Raw genomic sequence first — 19242 nt, forward strand, 5'->3', positions numbered from 1 at the left:
TTTTCAAAGCCAAGGAAAGTCTCCTTATAAAAGTGTGGACCTATAAAACCCGTTTCTGAAGTGTGTTCCTCCAAATGTCTAAGCAAATGCAGTAGCACAGATTCTCACCTGGAATGGTAGAGGTGCTTGGTCCTTGAGCGGTGCCAGTGGCTGCTGTGGTAAGAGATCCCACAGCAGGGGCCAGGATAAAATCAATGTCACCATCTTTCAGTAAACAGAATAGCAGGATGCATATCATTATAGGCAACATATCCCTAACTTGTTCTCTTAACTGGACTTAAGACTCTTCTGTACAAGCCAACGACAAATCGGACAGAGGTTTAAGTATAAACTTATTTTCCTAACTATAAAAGAAGGAATCCACTAGATAATCTACTGATTTATTCAGATGTATTGCTAGGTAGCTTCTTACCAGTATGAAAATATTTCAATAAGAGGAATACCTGGTAAGATTTTCTGAAATTTTAATTTTTAAATTACAAACCCCTTACCAAACCTTTATAACTAAGTCAGTTACAATACACATTACACTACTTTTAAATATTTCAGATTTACCAATAACCCATTTAAAAAGCTCAATTTCTCTTCTTTCATAACCCTGTCTTTTTGTTAAAAACGAAATAAAGTAACAGATCTCACCAGGATCCATCGCAGGAGGATCAGGAACCCAGCTAGGAGGAGCTATCGGGGGAGAAACTGGATCCTGATGGTCACTGGATGAAGCTCCAGCTTCATGTCTACCCAAACCAGCCGCTCTCAGTGAACGTCGCATCATCTCCCGTAACCTCAAACTAGAACATGGACAAAATCAAAACTCACTACCTTGGCTACATGTAATGAAAAGGTACACAGAACTTCTCATCTGAGATCAAAGTTTGTTCTACAAGCAAATGCTCCAGGCAAAGGCAGTGAAGTACAAATGCCAATTCTGGAACCACAGAATAAGTCAGTGAAGGACAGAAATGAAACTGGGCGGTCCTAGTCTACAGTTCAGCATTAAAACCACTAACTTAAGCAGAGGGAACAAAAGTTGCCGTCAAGATCAGAAAATAATCTTTCATACAGTTAAGACAAATGAGCAGCTGAATATTAAAACAAAAAAATTTTCTGTCCCGTTTATAATTAGTAAGAATTAAGTTTATAATGTAATTACTAATAATTAGTAAGAATAATAGACATCAGAGAACAGGCTGATAAGCACAAAACTAGTACAGACTGATTTAACCCACTAAATCCCTTGTCTGTGATCTCAAAAGCAATTGAACTAATATTCACAAAGTAATTTTACAACAAAGAGCAATTTAGGTTTATTTTTTTACACACACAAGTTTTCTTTGTAACAGTACAGCTTGCATCACAATGAAATTAACGAATGAAACCGGAGCTTTAAAATGTGTCGTTAGATTAACGTCTGGGCGTGAATATTTTTCCTATAAAAAAAAATACTGCACAGATGTGCACATCACTAAAAAGAAAAAGAAATATCATAAACACAGATCTCATTAGGGGAACTGGTAACTGCCTACCTATAAAAAATCTGAACCTCTGAATAAAAGCTTACAAAGGCTACAAAATTAATACATTAATAACTAACAGCAATTAAGAGAGAGCACACAAGGCAAATCAGACACAATTTTAGAGCTTCTAAAAAGAGTAAAAATTCAATTTTAAGGGCCAGGAAACGCAAGGGATTTCATTCTCCCTTGCAGATTTAATCCCAAACATTTCTGATGTAAAAAACCTAACACCTTACCAGGTGAGCATTATTATGTCTATAAATAAGTGATTTAGAAGATTCTTATTAATGTTTGAATCTCTAATTATGATTATTTAATCCATAGTAGATATTTTTTTCCACAGCAATACATTTTCAATTTTTTAAGTAAATTTATATTTAAAGCATTTATGAAAATTTCTTTTAGAGACTATTTTCAGGAACACGTCTATTTTACAAGGCTTTTGCATGATGATGTACCTTGGGGAACAGAAACATTTTTGGAAGTAAATTTTAGTGTCTCAAATAGTATTTTAATTACTACATCATTCACTATTTAAAAATACCTACAGTAAATTATTTTATGCTATCAATACCTTCTCTCTCTCCCAATTTATAAATCTGAGTTGAAGAGTTTTTATAAAATGGAGGGGAGTAGGTTGCAGTGATTATTTCAGGTGAAGTCACATTCATGTCCAAAGACTTCATCACCCAGAGAGAATGCAGGCTCCTCACCGGGAACAGCACACACCGGGTGACTGTCCACGGTATGATGCTCCTATGCTATTTCAATTAAGCTTAACATAGATACTTAGTATCCTAATGTGCCTTACTAAAAACATACAGAGAATCAGCAATAATTGGGAAGCACTACAAATAACCTGAAAGTGAATGCATGTTTTGGGCTTAATGAGAAGTAGGCTTACACCAGACCAGGGTCACAAACTCAGGCTTCCTGGGCCCAGAAGATAAAATAAGTCGAGGAAAGGGCAGGCAGGTGTAAGAAGGAGGGAACAATGACAAACTAGAGGTGTACACACTCATCTAAAAGCATTTAAATCTTAAAGAAAAAAAATTAACATTGCACAGGCCAAAGAAAACATGTGGACTATTCTCCAACCTCTAATTTAGAGTAGATTAAGAATAAATGAAGAGAAATGGAGACCACAGTCTCATCTTGAACTCTCAAACTCCCAACTTTGTTGTTTGATGTAGTCAATTCAGTATTAAATGAGGGGACCATTCCTTGTCATTTAAAAAAGTTGTCCTTAACCTCTTTTCTTCATTAGGTCTTGGGAACATTTTTAAGTACAATGCCCAGCTCCTCATATAGATTCTTTAAAAACAAAAACAAAAACAAAAAAAAGAAAATTATTCTTCAAGATGTTGTACACAATTCATGGAGATTCACCTGTATCCCCAGTGGCTGAGGACAATACTGAGGAGATACCACCTTGGCTGCTAAGATTCAGAGTTTTGACATTTCTTCGTATAGGCTTGCCTGGAAGTCATCGTATTTTCTGACAATATGGAAGAATTCAAGGATGATGTAATTTCCTCTTTGTAAGCACGTAATATCCATGCTACAGAAGCCTGAGAATCCAGTCATGTTCAAACATACCACTGTGACAAAAAAGCGAAGGTCATGTGTCTTCCAGATTAACAATCTCTAGAGCACATACACCTGCAATCAGATGCATCAATCAAGCCTTCCACTAACTCTGCCCTTTGCACTCAGGAACTAGTAGTCACACAACAAAACTTCTGAGTCAAATCATCATCTGAAGGCATTTAACAGTACTCCAGTCAACATTGAAACTGCATCAGTGTTGAGCTTAGAGCTCATGTATCCCAGCCTGCATACTCATCAAGGGGCATCGCCTAGGAAATCCATTGTAGGCTAGAGGAAGGTTTCACTTCAATGAAGCAGTCTGTGGACTTCCTACTGCCCGGCGTGGATAATAAGACTCCTGTGCTTTCATCTGTTCAATCGGCAGCCCTGAGTTTGAACTGTGTAAGAGCACTGCAGTGAAATCTTCAGCAAATGCCTCAAAGGAGCTTACTCTGCAAATTATTTCTGTGAGCAACACATCACCCACTCTTGAAGCTCCTTTTAGTCTTTGCCTTCAAAAATAATCCTTATATGAAAAAAAAAAAAAAAAAAAGATGGCAGCACTGGCACTGGACCACCCATATCAGAATCCAACTTGATCTGCACCTGTATATTCCCTGAGGAAATGAAAGACCTGAAATAATTCAGACACTAATTTCTTCATGAAGAATTTTAAGTTGCTCTCCATTTTAGACCAAATACTTTGCTTAGTGTAACCCTAAACAAATAAGCTGGTCATCATTTCCATTTTGTATAGTCTACATAATGTTATGTACTCTTTTAAGTTATAATTTGGTCACCCAAAAATAGGTGTGTTTTTTGTGTGTTTTTTGTAAGTCTCACTTTAGGATGTTTTTGAACCTGGGAAGCTATCAAGTTGGTACCAATATTAAAAGAATCATTTCTAAAGGGAAAGTTGAATATGGAATAGAAGATAGGCAGAGACTTCATTCTGAATAGACTTTACAACTATCACATTAGCACAGTTAGCAGTGCTTTCATTAATGATCTGTCAAGTATCCAATTTTGGCTGTCATGTCTAATATGTGTGATTTTTCTTCAGAAAAACAACTATATCCTGAATTCTTTATATTTGTCACCTATTCAAACACCTAGTAATTATCAATGTGTTACAAAGGTTTGTCCATCTCACAACTCAGAAAGCCAGAAAGTTTATAACACCAAATATTCATAATATACACCAGCCTTTCACTTCTTCCCAGATCATTAAGACATCTGAGAAATTGACCTAAATAAGCAATCTGAAAACACAATATTGAGGTTCTTTCAATCACTGTTCTTAGTTGTTCTCCAACTAAATAAAATAACTTCCTAGAAAACAAAAATGATAAATTTAAAACACATTAAAAGAATCAAGTTTGAACTACTTGTCTAAATTATCTCAACATTTTGAAGCATCCTAGGTCCTACTGTTCTACGCTTAAGTTCTAAATAGGTATTATCAGATATTATTCCCAGGGTGCTGCTGGGAGGAACAGAAATAAAAGGACCTACCAATGATGCATATAATAGGCAAGAGATACATTTATTTCTGTACTGGGATTATGTTTCCGCCAATTAAACTTTCCTGGTAAAAATCACATTACCTTCGGCTACTGGATGATCCAGCCCGGTTACCCGGGCCATTACTTGAAACGACTGATATTGCATTTGCAATGGCTTCTACTGCAGAAAGTCTTTCAGCAAAAGTATTTCTTTCAGAGCGCTCTGCTTCTGAAACATAAAAGAAAGAATTAGGATCAACTTAAACTTCAAACATAACTAAGAGATTAAGCGTGTACAGGCCAGTGGTCAGCAAACTGCAGCTCGAGAACCACATGCGGCTTGCCGCTCTGTTGACTAATGAGTTTGCAGACCAATGGTATAGGCCATTAAATGCTAACTGCTATGTATTCTCGAGTATGCTCTCTAATCCACGTACCAGAGATAATTAATAACTTAAGTTTCCTCTCTAGAGCAATAAGCAATTAAGATATATTGAACTGCCGAAGCCAGTTTGGCTCAGTGGATAGAGCATCAGTCTGTGGACTGAAGGGTCCCAGGTTCGATTCCGGTCAAGGGCATGTACATTAGTTGTGGGCACATCCCCGGTAGGAGGTGTGCAGGAGGCAGCTGGTCAATGTTTCTCTCTCATCGACGTTTCTGGCTCTCTATCTCTCTCCCTTCCTCTCTGTAAAAAATCAATAAAATATATTTAAAAAAAAGATATATTGAACTACAACCTTTAATATGAATTACTTTTTTAATCTGCCTTACTTTTCAAACCCCAAAGGTCAAGAATACTGTTATTCATAAGTAGAATGAAATAGCTTTCACTACTAAGGAAGAAAAAGATCCCTGTAGCAGTACCTCAATCTTAGTTTATACACTATGTATTCAAACCACTCTTCAAAAATGTGGCTACTAGAAGATTGTTGGCAGAATTCAAAATAAGGAAAAACATGAATTACACAGTTGCACTTTAGGTTTTCAGTTTTTCTCTTCATTCATTAATTAAAAACATTAAGGAAAAGATAAACTTATTTGCTTTTCCAAAAACAACTAACAAATTATTAGTTCATTTCCCCCCTACATTCTGAAATTTGAGATAAAGGTTGTTGCCTTAATATAACTTGCCTTCACGTAATCATCTGAAATTATAAAACCTGTAAATCTCATAAGTATTACATATACAGTCTGTATATCATAGAGAATAGAACTCAAAACAAAAACACATTTGATTAAAATTTTATTTGCTTATGTCACATATTCAATCCTAATAAAACACAAATTTGTACCTTCTAAGAATGTCAAAACTCTTAGATTTCATGAAGAAAAATAAAAGTACCATAAATTTTTATAGTTATTTTTCTTTCCTTTAATAGTTGTTATATTCTAATATTCCTTTTAGACTTAAATATAGGTTTTAATCTCACCCTCTTCTTCTTTAGTTTCCTTATTGCTGGTTGGAAAGCAAACTGATACACAAGCGTGCAAAATATTACGATTTCCGTCACATCTGTGGCTGATGAATGTCTGCAGCATCTGTAGATTCTGCTCTAAAACAACTGCTTGCTCAAGATTCATAAGGTATTGTCGGCAGGCCTCGTAATCACAGCGTAGGATGTGCTGCATTAAGGTTTGTTTCTGTGCTCAGACAAATTAGGAAAATATCTTCAATAAGTTTGAATAACATTACACAGGTCAAAAATTTCTCATGGCCAACAAAAGAATATAATCAGCTCTGCAAATAAGTATGATGTAGCCTGGCAAAAGGAGCTGAACCTAAGATTACACTTTAAATTACATAAAGTATACAACTGACAGGAATGGAAAAAGGTGGGTAAATTTTCTGTAAAAAAAAAAAAAAAAAAGAACAGTAAATATTTTCAGCTTTTGCAACTACATCAACTCTGTGGCTACAGTGGGGAAGCAGCCATATACAATGTACAACTGAAAGGCAGCAGCTAGATTTGGCCTGTAGGCCACATTTTGCCAACCCCTGGTTTATGTCATGTAAACAGCGGCTGCCAACTGATGGTCCACAGACCAAATTCCAAAAGATTGGCGACCACTGATGTAAATGGTATAGAACTATTAAATTAGGACCTTAATTAGTACTGTTAATCAATTAAGCAAAGGGCATACATTTTATTTCGAGTCTAATCATACCCTCTTAAAGGTTGTATCACACTATGGTACATGAAAACCAAAACCTTCAACTCCCCAGAAATTATGACACATGCAGTCCCCCAGACGTGACAACAAATGTCCTTCATTGTCAAAGACATGGTAGTACTGATAAAGCATCTATAATAATAAAAGCGTAATATGCTGATTAAACTGGATAGCCGAACGACCTTCCAGATGAAGTTGGGGCTGGGAGGGCCGAGCCCCTTGCATGAATTTCATGCATGAGGCCTCTAGTAGAACATAACGACTATCAGAGACAGCATGCTATAGACTGAATATTTGTGTCCCTTCAAAAATTCAAATGCTGAAACCTATTCCCCAGTGCAATGGTATTTGGAGATGAGACCTTTGGGAAGTGATTAGGTCATGAATGTGATTAATGCACTTTAAAAAGGCCGAAGGCCTGGCCAGCATGGCTCAGTGATTAAGAATCAACCTATGAACCAGGAGGTTGCACTTCAATCCCCAATCTGTTCACATACCCAGATTGTGGGGTCAGTCCCCAGTGTGGGGCATGTAGGAGGCAGCGGTCATTGATTCTCTCTCAACATTGATGTCTCTCTTATCTCTGAATACATATATACAGACATATATATTATAGCTAAAGAAAGCAGAATTCTCCCCTTCTACCATATGAGGGTAAACCAGGCCCTCACCAGACACCAGATCTGCCCACGCCTTGATTTTAGACTTCCAGCCTCCAGAAATGTGACAAATAAAATTCTGCTGTTTATAAGCCACTCAAGTCTACAGCAGCCTAAACAAAGCCACAGCATGAACACATCAAAAAGTTGAAATGGGCTTCTTTCAGAACGTGAAACTATATTTATGAAAATATTTAATGGAATGAATATAAAGCATCAGGTTTGGAAAACAAGTACTATTGTTCATTTTAACTAGAATTACAAATTACTGCCGAAACCGGTTTGGCTCAGTGGATAGAGCGTCGGCCTGCGGACTGAAGGGTCCCGGGTTCGATTCCGGTCAGGGGCATGTGCCTTGGTTGCGGGCATATCCCTGGTGGGGGGTGTGCAGGAGGCAGCTGATTGATGTTTCTCTCTCATCGATGTTTCTAACTCTCTATCCCTCTCTCTTCCTCTCTGTAAAAAATCAATAAAATGTATTAAAAAAAAAAAATTACTGGAAGCAGGTGGGAAAAGAGTGTGGAAGTACAAAGGAGAGAAGAAAGATGCATTTAAACAACTTGCTACCTCCCAGTCCCAAACAGCGAAAATCCATCCCTTCCCCCAACCTCATGGGGAGGAGAATTCAGGATGGAGCACCCAAGAAAATATAGCCAAAATCTATAAAAAATAAATAAAACCAACCTCCTGCTATCACATCCCACCCCCTGAACCTGCTTCATCACTACAGTCTTCCATCTCCATGAATGGCAATTTCCTTTTTCTAAAAACTTTCACCCTCTTGCTTCCTCTATTTAACACCATCTATTTAGCCATAAGCAAATCCTCTTGGCTCTATCTGAAAACATATCTAAACATCTAAAATCTAATCACTTCTGACTTATAGCTGCCTCTGGAGCCAAGCCGCCATCACCTCCCACCTAGACTATTTGAACAGCCTCCTACTGGCCTTCCTGTGTCCCGTCCTCCTAGTACTCCAGCCTGTCAGCAGTGATCCTCTCTAAGTCCAATCAGGTCAATCTCTGCTCACATTTCTCCAATAAATTCCAAAGGTGTTACCTACCTATCTAACAAATACCGCAAAGGCAGCGTGTTCAAAACGAAACCCCTCCTCCTCCCTTTCTTCCTCCAGTTTCCTCTCCACACCAACCACACCCAACTCAGAAGCTGTACAACCAACTCCTACCTTTAATTTACTGCAGGCATCCAGTTATCAACTTTATACTTTCTCCTTCCTCAATCTCTCTCCAATCTATCCCCTCTTCCTCATTTTCAATAATCCAAGCTTTGTTTTTCACTGGGTAACTGTATTGGCCTGTTTATCCGGCCTCTGAACTTCTCCATTCACTACTAAATCTTCCTTATGAAAAGCCAGCTTAAATTCCTTCTCCTCCTTTCAGGGGAACTCTGATATCCCTTAGGTTAGCAACAAGACTCCCTACCACCTTCCTCTAGAGACTTATCAGTGCCACTCACGAATTATGAGCCCTACCTTCTGGTTTCATCAAAAGAATGCACATGTCCTGGCCGGTGTTACAAAGTGATTAGAAAGGGTCTTGGGTCCGATTCCCTGTCAAGGGCACGTACCTGGGTTACACATCTGATCCAAGTCCTCAGTTGGGGCATGTGTGGGAGGCAACCAATATGTGTGTCTCTCTCTCCCTCCCTTCTTTCCACTCTCTCTAAAAATGACACTAACAAAAAAAAAAGCAACAACCAGCAAAAGAGATTGTACACATTCTCCCATACCTGAGACAACTACTCCCACCTTCACCTTGTGTCTAGGGGACCCCTCCCTGATTATTCAGAGTTTCATGCAGACATCGCCTCAGAGAAGCCTTCTCTACAATCACAGTCGGATTTATAATGGCCCTCAGACTGTGCATGCCATTCTCAACACTTAAATTGCATGTAATCACTAATTTACTCATCTCTCTTGTCCTGACTATTAGCTCCAATAGGGAGGAAGAATGAATGATTTTTCAAGACTGTTTCCCTGGACTCCAGTATCTTCTGAATTCAAATATCAGGTAGTTTCCAAAGTCACATTACCTCTACAGCCATGATGATAATAGCAGCTTTCTTTTTGATTGTTGAATTGGCAGGAAGATTTATTAAAGAATGAACACCCATGCCAAGACTACTAATGGGTGGAAGATCAAGCCAATCAGGATCCCTTATTCCTCCCATGCAATCTTTGGCCATTGGGTAAATAGTGCCATTTCCATCTCGAAGAATAATAGGAGACTCCTATGACAGAGAGAAATAAAAGATGGTTACCAATCAAACTGAACCACTGATTTTTTCCAATAGGTATATTTGTTTAATAGAAAACTAGAGCCAGATTCCAAGCTTCATGTTAAGAACATATGAAAGTCAGTGCGACATGTCACTTTTCAAAAGCAAAAATAAGCCTCTGTACCTGTCCAGCGGTGAAAATGGCTACATTCTTCTCATTCTGACCAAGGAAAGCAATGCTGCTTGTCGGGAAATTGTTTTCCTGCTCTGCTTTTCCTGTCGCAAGATCAAAGATACAGTACCGTACCCAATTTCCAGTCTTCAGAACAGCATGCACACCTTTAAAACATATAAATGTAAAAATATTATTACATGTCTATAGTAAGTACTACCAAATGTTGACCTTTCTGCCCATACTTGTAAGCCAATTCCAACAGATACTTTTTACTCCATAGTATTATTACGCCCAGGGAACATAAATCTGTCAACTGCCCCAAATCACTTGATTCTGCTCATTTGCTGCACACAGTGTTAAGGGGATACAGAATATGCCAGCTGAAAAACTTGTCGAATCTTTACCTTTGGAATCCACATTCACTGCTAGTATTTCTGTTTTTTCGGGTATACACAGCTTTTTAGGAGTCCTTTGGAAACAGTCGGGAACTTTTGGTGTTCCACCAGTTTTGACAACCTGCATGACACAAAAAGAATTTCGCTCTCAAATTCGTAACATCCTCCAGGAGTCAGTCCCAATATTCACCCGCTGAGTGAGTCCTCCACACTTACCTGCAGTTCATCGATTCTAAGTAACCTACAGTCCTGCAGGAGAGAAGAAGGGTCTGCATCTGAGCCAGAGCTGCTCTGACAGTTTGTATTGCTGGATGTGCCAGGAAATTTTACAGCAACATAGGCACCATCCACTTTTAGCACCTAGAAATAGAGGTAAATATGCTACATTAATAACTTATATGAAATCAATAGGCCAATGGTTTTCATTAAATTAACATTGAGGCATTTAATTCCTTATATTTCTTCAGTAATCACCAAGTTGTAAAATTAACCTGAACAAGCTCATCAAAACTTGATATCTATTAGCAAGGCTTATTTTCTAGAGAAAAACTAAACTACATAGCCTGTGGATGTTTGGCAATCAACTGAAAAAATAAGTATAATCTACAAAATCCTCCCTCATTCCTCTTTATCAGTTTATAGTCCGCTGTGCAATGATGGCAATGCTCTGTACCTGCGCTGTCCTATCTGAAGCTATTAAGCACTTGAAATGGAGTTGATGTGACTGAGTAGCAGGCTTTAATGTTGTTTAATTTTACTAAAATTAATTAGCCAAATACACAGCAAGTGGCTGCCATCCTGGACAGCACAGGCAGACATTCAATGCACAGGAAGGCACGCACAAGACTTGAAACTAGAATACCTCAGTCCCACCTCTACTACTTACTGCTTTTGATTTTGAGTCAGTGCGACATTCTCAGAAGAAAAACCTGCCCGTAAACCATAGTTCTATTTTGACAATCAAATGAAATAGAGTATGAAAAAGGTTTTTGTAAATTGCCGAGTGTGGTGGGTGTATCTATTCTTTCCTCTAAGAACATCGTATTTCAGAAATTAATGGGCAATCAGGAAAACCTTTACTTTGCAGGAATTCTACAACTACAGATCCATTTTGGTTTTAACTATATGCAGAGAGAAAGGGGAAATTAATGGCACTCCAGCTGATAGCCTCTACTAACTTGTTCCCAAGAGGGCAAGAAGAGAAGTGAAAGGTGACTTAGAGTAATAATATTTTTAAATGTTATGGAAAACTAGTGGCCTGGTAGATGAAATTCATGCACAGAGGGGGTGGTTCCCTCAGCACAGCCTGCACCTTCTCCAATCAGGTACCCCTTGCGGGATGTCTGACTGCCAGTGTAGGCCTGATAAAACAGGCAACTGGACATCCCTTTTGCAATCTGGGACTGCTGCTCCTAACCGCTCATCTGCCTACTGCCTGATCACCTCTAACTGCCCTCCCTTGCCGGCCTGATCTTGCCCCCAACTGCCCTCTCCTGCCAGTCTGATCTTGCCCCCAAGTGCCCTCCTCTGGGGGCCAATTTGGTTCTAATTGGTCAGTTTTTATGCCAGTCAGTGTCAAAAGGTCCACCTCCTAGACAGCTATTGGCTCCTCACAGTTGACCCAGATTTGGTTCTGACTGGTCAGTTTCTATGCCAGTCAGTGTATCTGGACCCATCAACAGGGCTTGAACAGAAAGGCAGGGCTGACCAGGAGCCCTGGTGGAGGCCCGGAGATAAATGAACGTGGGGCTACTGGCCAGGCTCAGAGGAAAGAGAGAGGCAAGTGCTGGTCAAAAGCTGCCTCAGACGCTACAGATCAATCCCTACTTCTCTCCTCAGGTCTCCTTCCAGGCCTGATTCAAAGCCCCCTCAGCAGTCACTGCTGGGTCACTGGGCCTGCAGCCATAGTAGTCAGTGCTGGGTCGCCATGGGAACCCAGAGCTGACTTCCAGATGATCAGCCTTTGGTTGTGATTGGTCGTTACACCCTGGGTCTTTATTATAGAGATGATCTCCATTAGGACTATCTAATAGTTCCAAAGAATGGACTACATAAAAAGATAAATTTTGCAACTTTTTTGCACATCTAAAATTCCAAAATAAAATTTCTTTAAAAATCTGTGGGAAACCGGGTATTGTCTTCACTAGCAGAGAGGTGTGGACGAGGAGCCCGGAATGCTGGTGACCCTTGAGCCCTGGCAAAGCTACCCACCCACTGCTTAGTTGAGACAATGATAGCTGAAGCAACTTCCCCACTAGACAGTCATGTAAATCCTTACTCAAAGATAGTCTGTCAGTTACTGGAAATTGCCTGCCTAAGGGCTATAGGTGTATCCCAAATTGAATAAAAGGATGGCAAGGCCTGATCCCAAAGTAGTCCTCCTGGGCTCCTGCCTGGCCCCCCAATTTCCAAATTATTACTTCTTGTCTTGTCTCTTAATTTGCATGCGGCCCCTTCTCCAGATTCCAAACCCTAAGCCACGCGGGACATGGGTTATTCACAAAAATCAAATAGCATAAATGCTCAAGGAGAGGCATAATCATCATCTATCTGGCATCTTATTAAGGGAAAGGACTTAAAAGAGGTCATTGAAGGTGAGAAATAAAACAGCTTTGAATAAAAGAGCTCATGAACACTCACCAACCACAAACTCTTGGATAACCAATAGCATTACAGTTCTGTTAGTAATTAGTTCTTAGATATTCTGAACACACCTTGCCAACAGGAACATTCTTAACATCTTCCACAAAAACGACTTCCCGAAGAGACCACTGCTCTTCGTTCACCTTCTCCTCCTCTTTGGGGGCGGGGGTGGACCGTCGTCGTTCTTAGACAACAACAAAAGGGTAAGTACCAAAAAGAAAATGTAAAAGAGACTTTATAGATTTCACCTAATATAAATAGATCATTTGTAAAGGGATACATAATTGAGGTAACACAGCAGTCCACCTGGGACCTACTGACCAACAGGTACCTCACTAACACTTACTGTATGGCATTGACGCACTGCTGGCGATGGAGGATGCGTCACTACACGTGGATGCCGGAGATGGTGGGGGGCCCATTTCTGTTTTCACTGGTTCCTGCTTGCTTTCAGGCCTGAGATTAGAAATAAGATTCTCCTTATAATTAGGAATGTGAAGTATTAGGCAGTTGTCAAATGGTTATTTTTAAGACTCAAGTTTATTCTTATGTAAGGGAATAAAGTATTAAAAATCTGTACAAATTGATGTACTTTTAGTACTCAAGTTACTGAAGAGGGTACACAGTGCCTACTTCAAATTTTTAGTATTGTTTTAAAATAGAAGAAAAATATACCATATAACGCTATCAACAACTTGGGGCAATGCTTCAAATAAGTATTATCGAGGAATAACAATGAAAACTACACTTGGCTTATCAACAGTTTTATGAAAAGAGGGGGAGAAAGTTGACCTAACACAATAAGGCTGAACATGTTACCACTACGTAACACTACGGACACACTCTAACAACAAAACAAAGACAACAAAAGAGAACCATACATACTGTCATTCTGGCAATTAATCAAGAACTATAATATAGGGATATTAATACCAAGCAGCAAACAGTAAATTTTACCAATTCTTTTCCAAACTCCTGAGCACTTTTCTGAGTCACTATACACCTCTGTCTCCCTTGACTATCCTCTTCAGATACAGTGCAAACCAGAAGTGCTGTAAAATCAAGATTAGTTAGGGTATAGTACTTACTTAGCTTCGGTAGTTTTGCTAGCTTTGTCCATACTTTTCAAGCTCTCGGGAGATCTAAGTTGAAATCTACAGCTATCATTCATATTCCAAACGGACTCCATTAAGACACCAACTTTAGGAATCCCAGCATTAATTGAAAATGCAACTGCTCCAGCGTGGTAAAGAGGATTATTTCTCAAGCATACCTGGCAAACAAAAGAAAAATCACCATCAAAAGTGTATAAAAATACAACATGTGAAAGTATATTGCTTCCTCAGTTTTCCAAATACAATTTTACACAATCAAGAGGCTGATAAAGCATTGACTTCCAGGTCTCCATTAAAAACATTTATTCCTCAAAAAACAAGGAGCAAAATTAATTGTAGCACAGTTGCTAAAAATTAAAATTTCAGGCAGCAAATATTGACATTCTGCCATAAGGGAACAATAGAAATAGCAGAGAAGAAACTAACAAGGTAATTTAAAAAGTGAAATGTGAACAAACAATTGCACATTTTGCCTGTTTCTTGTAATTTGAATTATTCTCTTTAATTCGTGACCCTATAGGCTCTATCACTTCATAGCTATTGATGTTTGTTTCCCACGGAAAACTTGTTTTTTACAGCCAGAAGCTTCCTGGGATAATGTAAGAGTGCACAGACATTAGTGTAAGCATTTAGTGGAGTTCAATCTATAGAACAATCTATTTATAGAATAATCTATAGTTCAATTTAAGAACAATCTATAGATTTTTCACTGCCAGAGAACATCCTGAAACCAATAACCTGCAAGGTGGCACTGTCAAACACACTAATGCTAGCACCAAAAAAAGATATAACTATCATTTCTGGAAATCTCTATTTCTCTAATAGTACAATCTTACTGATGTTCTGTTCAATTATCCAATAACTAATGATTATGTTGTACTTGACAGTGGCATATATAAAGATCCTATTTTTTGGTGATTTATACTTAGTGACACAGAAGAAGCTAAACATTTGATAAATATGAGAAGTGGAAACAATGGCATAGAGTCACAGTACTATCAAAGAACAGTTATATGTCACCAAGTAGTTCTATGATCTCTAATGAATGGTTCTTAATAGCTAGCTTCTTGAAAAATATATGTCCTGCTTTGCTGTGACTTAAAGGGAAGTTTCATCCACAAATTTTCAGAAAAGAGTAATAGAAAGTTTAAAGCCTGAAGGCTGTAACTGAAGAAGAAATGTGGCGAGACATATTAGAAGTTATGTATGAAAGCCTTATAATAAAAATAAATGCACCTTAAAGCCAGGAGTTACATATCCAGGGTCCAGCATCTAACAAGATATACAGTGAAAATACAAGCCCACCTCAGATGTATTGTGGGTTCTGTTCCAAAGCACTGCAATAACATTAATATCACAATAAAGCTAGTCTCACAAATTTTTTTGTTTCCAGTGCATATAAAAGTTGTCTATACTATAATGTAATCTATTAGGTATGCAATATCATTATGTCTAAAAAAAAATTATGTACCTTAAGTTAAAAATATTTTATTGCTCAAATGCTAACCATCATCTGAGCCTGTTGGAAAAAAGATGCTGATAAGATGGCTTGATGCAGAGTTGCCATAAACATTCAATTTGTAAAAAACACAATATCTGCAAAGCACAATAAAAGGAGGTATGCCTGTACATTTCTCTCAACAATTATGACCTGTGAGTGCAAGTGCAGTTAAAAACCCTAAGTGATCAATAATTTTTTCTGATGTTAACACATGAACACTCGTTCTGTGGCTGTGACTGTCTTAAACCTCCATTGTTTTTTTTGTAGGTTCAAAACACAAACTTAGTTCTACACCAAATATGTTAACGTGTTGCTATCTTTCAGCAATTTAGTGCCATACTATTTTGTTTAGCTTTTCTTCAGTATATCTCTAAAGTATTTGTTCAGCCCTCCCTGTCCATAGTACTGTCATCCTACATGGTAATAAGGCAATTGTGAGTCCAGAGAACAGGGAACTTGGAGAACATCAGCGAGCAGTATTTGAACTAACTAGAAGAAGGGGAGTTCCAAGAAGAGAAAGAGCTGTCCAAAGCAACTGACATAAACCCTGAAGGCTGTACAGTCACAGTCAAAACAGTGCGTAATTGCTGGAAACTTCCTAGTTGGAAGGCCAACAAAGGATCAGAACAAGACAACCATGAGTAAGACAAAAAATAGCCACAAACAAAAAGAACAGCTCCATTTCAGCTGTTTTAGAGAAAAGTAACAGTGAAAATGATGACAACTTTTAAGACTCAGAGGATATAAATAATATGGTAGAGAGAGAAAAACTGAATTGAAAATGTCAGATGAGGAAATTTGTTCCACATTATGTAATAGAATCCACTGTTTGTCTAAGTGTTAGGGATTATAAAGTCCTTAAACATTCACTACAGTACTTACTATAATGAATATAAATGCCAAGTTTTAACCTGAAGTTACTTCTATGAAAGTCTAATGAATCATGGTAACACTAGCACTCAAACTCTTTCCTATTAAACATCACTGAGAACCTAAAAATCTTTCATGTGGATCATATAGTTGGTTTTTAATATGTAAATAATTAATACTGAGAAAATTTTAAATATTCACTTAACAGTAATAAATCCTGTGTTAATATAAACCATTTTTATGATAAAACAAAAACAAAAACCCACATTTTCAAAGAATCAGCAAGAAAAGTGGCATTGTTTGCATGTTTGCAAGTCTCTTAATGTCTGATTTAATAGAAGACGGCTGGAATCCCATGTCTGCTTCTGCTGTGATATGACTTTGAGTAAATATGGGAATACAGTTCAACCTCACACAGGTATGCAAGTGGAGAAAGATTCTACAGACTCCTGGAAAGGTTGCGGTATTAGAAAAAGCATCTTCCATAAGATATCTGCAGGAGTCTTAAACCATCTGAGTCAAGAAACAGAAACTGGTAGAACCCTGGGTAATCTGACGAAGCCTCCAGCCTCCCTTGACAATGTCCCCAGAGAGCAGCATGTTTTGAAGGCTTTATCATTAAGATTCACCTGGAATGTGTGTTAAATACAGTACTTCCTTCCTGTGCCCCATCACCAGACAAACTGAAGGAAAATTTCCAGTAAGAGGCTCCAGACTCGGCATCTAAGTACCAAATGACTGTGAAAACCAGACAAGTGTGGGAACCCTGACCCATGGGGAAACCTCCTGACATTGGAGCAGACTCTGTATGTTACTCGACTACTGAAAAAAGAATGATGTGCCACATACATGCTACTGGAACCTGGCCCTTTAAATGACATTCAATTTAGAGGGGAATTACTTACAGGGTAGAAAGTGATTTTGAAGAGAAATAACGTCCCTTAGGACAGGGTTAGTTCTAATCCCTTACCTGGGTGCCAACAGTGATGTTAGGCATTGAAGAAATACCAGCACTAGATTTGGGCTTTTTATTTTTTGCTCTAGCTTTCTCTAACATTTTCTTCCTTTGACTGAAAGGGACTACACCCCTGGAAAGACAAAGCATGAATTGGTCAAAAAAGGACCCCAAAAAAACATTAAACAAATCTGAAATTATACATATTATTTAGGCATTCATATTCCTTCTCCAATATTTTTGCTTCAAAATATTAACATGTTCAACTCATTCTTAATATTAACATGTTCAACTCATTCTTGTTCATAGGTTTAAAACATAACTGGATCCATTTTTATTAAAACCTTCATTAGAGCCGGGACCGGTTTGGCTCAATGGATAGAGCGTCGGCTTGGGGACTGAAGGGTCCCGGGTTCGATTCCGGTCAAGGGCATGTACCTTGGTTGCGGGCAGATCCCCAGTGGGGGGTGTGCAAGAGGCAGCTGATCGATGACTCTCTCTCATCGTTGTTTCTAGCTCTCTATCTCTCCCCCTTCCTCTCTGTACAAAATCAATAAAATATATTTAAAAAAAAACAAAAAAAAAAAAAAACCTTCATTAGAATTTACCAAAAATTCATCAGTTTATATTTTATTATATTCTTATATATTATTTCTGCCAATGCAAACTTACTAGTGCCTTAAAACACGAGAGAATACATTTAAAAGTTTCTTTGAATAGTGAAAGGGTAACTAAGGTATATAATATTCATAAATTGAAATACTTTTAATAACCCTTAAACTTACATTTTAAGTAACACTGTTGAATTAGAAAGTACCCTATAACCTATGCTTTCAATTATGTAAAATAAGTACACATTTACGTATAGGAAAGAACGACTAAAATACCACTAAATGTTAATAGTAGTTGTATCTTTGAGGTGTAGGATTGTAGGTAATTTTTGTTACTGCGTTATATTTTTACAAAGTTTCTAATGCACTGAGTATGCATTATTTTCATAAGCGTCTCTTTTAAGGTATTTTTAATGTTACTTTGCTGCGAAGTGAAACTTCCCCCCCTAAAAGCATTATCTTTTGCTGACCTTCTCATGTTGGTATTCCACTACCCAAAGCACCTATTTATGCACATAAAGCACTAGCTCATTCGCTGAGTCCCCCTCCCGATGATACTCACCACCAGTATAAATTGTTCTCCAGCTGGGCACAGGTATAGAGGGCACAGCAATGTAACGAAACTATCCGTTCCCCTTGAAGTTCAGAGTAAGTCTGTGCAGTGTGCTCTAATTTAGAAGCCACAGAACTTAAAGTTTCATCTACCCATGTAGCAACCTAAAGAATAAAATAGTAAAGGTTTAAATAAAAACAAGTAACCTTTTCAAAAGAACTGTGGTTAAAACTTTATACTCTATAGGCTGGAATTCTGAAATTTCAGTTTTGTGCTAAATGCGGGAAAAAAAATTAAAATACGTAATTCAGTAAAGGTTCTTAGTAAGACTTAGAAAGTAAACTACTTTCTTCATACAAATAAGTCAAAGTCTAAAGCCATGTAAGGTATTAATTAAAAGTAAACACTTGCTCCAACCATTTTAAAAATAATTTAATGTCTCTTTTAAAGCCAAACTGATAATCTGAGGCATAATATTCATACTTTCTCAATCTATAATATAATCTCAAGTTACAATGCTTATCATATCTCTTTTTGTCAGCATTTACCTTGAATATTTTTTCCTTTCCTTAAAATAGGAAGCTACCTCTAGAGTTAAATTATAATACAGAGATAAACACACAACAAAAAAGACTATACTGGATTACTCTCCTGAGGCTGAAACACTTTGTATGTGTGATCTACTTAGAAAGACAAAAGGAAAAGGGAGAAGACAATCAAGAAAATGAGTATAAAATGTTCA

The 19242-nt window shown here is 37.9% G+C and overlaps 1 protein-coding gene across 4 annotated transcripts in view; it reads right to left on the minus strand.

Moving 5' to 3' along the window:
* UBR5 (ubiquitin protein ligase E3 component n-recognin 5) overlaps positions 1-19242 on the minus strand; it is a 103504-nt gene that overhangs the window by 39153 nt on the left and 45109 nt on the right. For 2 of the 4 annotated variants that reach the window (XM_084864490.1, XM_084864488.1), the window contains exons 12-24: positions 18510-18664; positions 17352-17469; positions 13984-14168; positions 13242-13351; positions 12967-13079; positions 10469-10612; positions 10262-10373; positions 9867-10021; positions 9497-9694; positions 6044-6254; positions 4715-4841; positions 640-791; positions 109-204 (exon numbers count right to left, since the gene is read on the minus strand). In XM_084864490.1, the coding sequence (XP_084720616.1) occupies positions 109-204; positions 640-791; positions 4715-4841; positions 6044-6254; positions 9497-9694; positions 9867-10021; positions 10262-10373; positions 10469-10612; positions 12967-13079; positions 13242-13351; positions 13984-14168; positions 17352-17469; positions 18510-18664 (1876 nt within the window). The remainder of the gene's footprint in view (positions 1-108; positions 205-639; positions 792-4714; positions 4842-6043; positions 6255-9496; positions 9695-9866; positions 10022-10261; positions 10374-10468; positions 10613-12966; positions 13080-13241; positions 13352-13983; positions 14169-17351; positions 17470-18509; positions 18665-19242) is intronic. The other 2 variants (XM_084864489.1, XM_084864491.1) reach the window with 2 other exon arrangements.

The sequence above is a fragment of the Pipistrellus hanaki genome (genome assembly GCF_964339955.1).
Source record: "Pipistrellus hanaki genome assembly, chromosome: 17".
In the NCBI taxonomy this organism is placed as follows: Eukaryota; Metazoa; Chordata; class Mammalia; order Chiroptera; family Vespertilionidae; genus Pipistrellus; species Pipistrellus hanaki.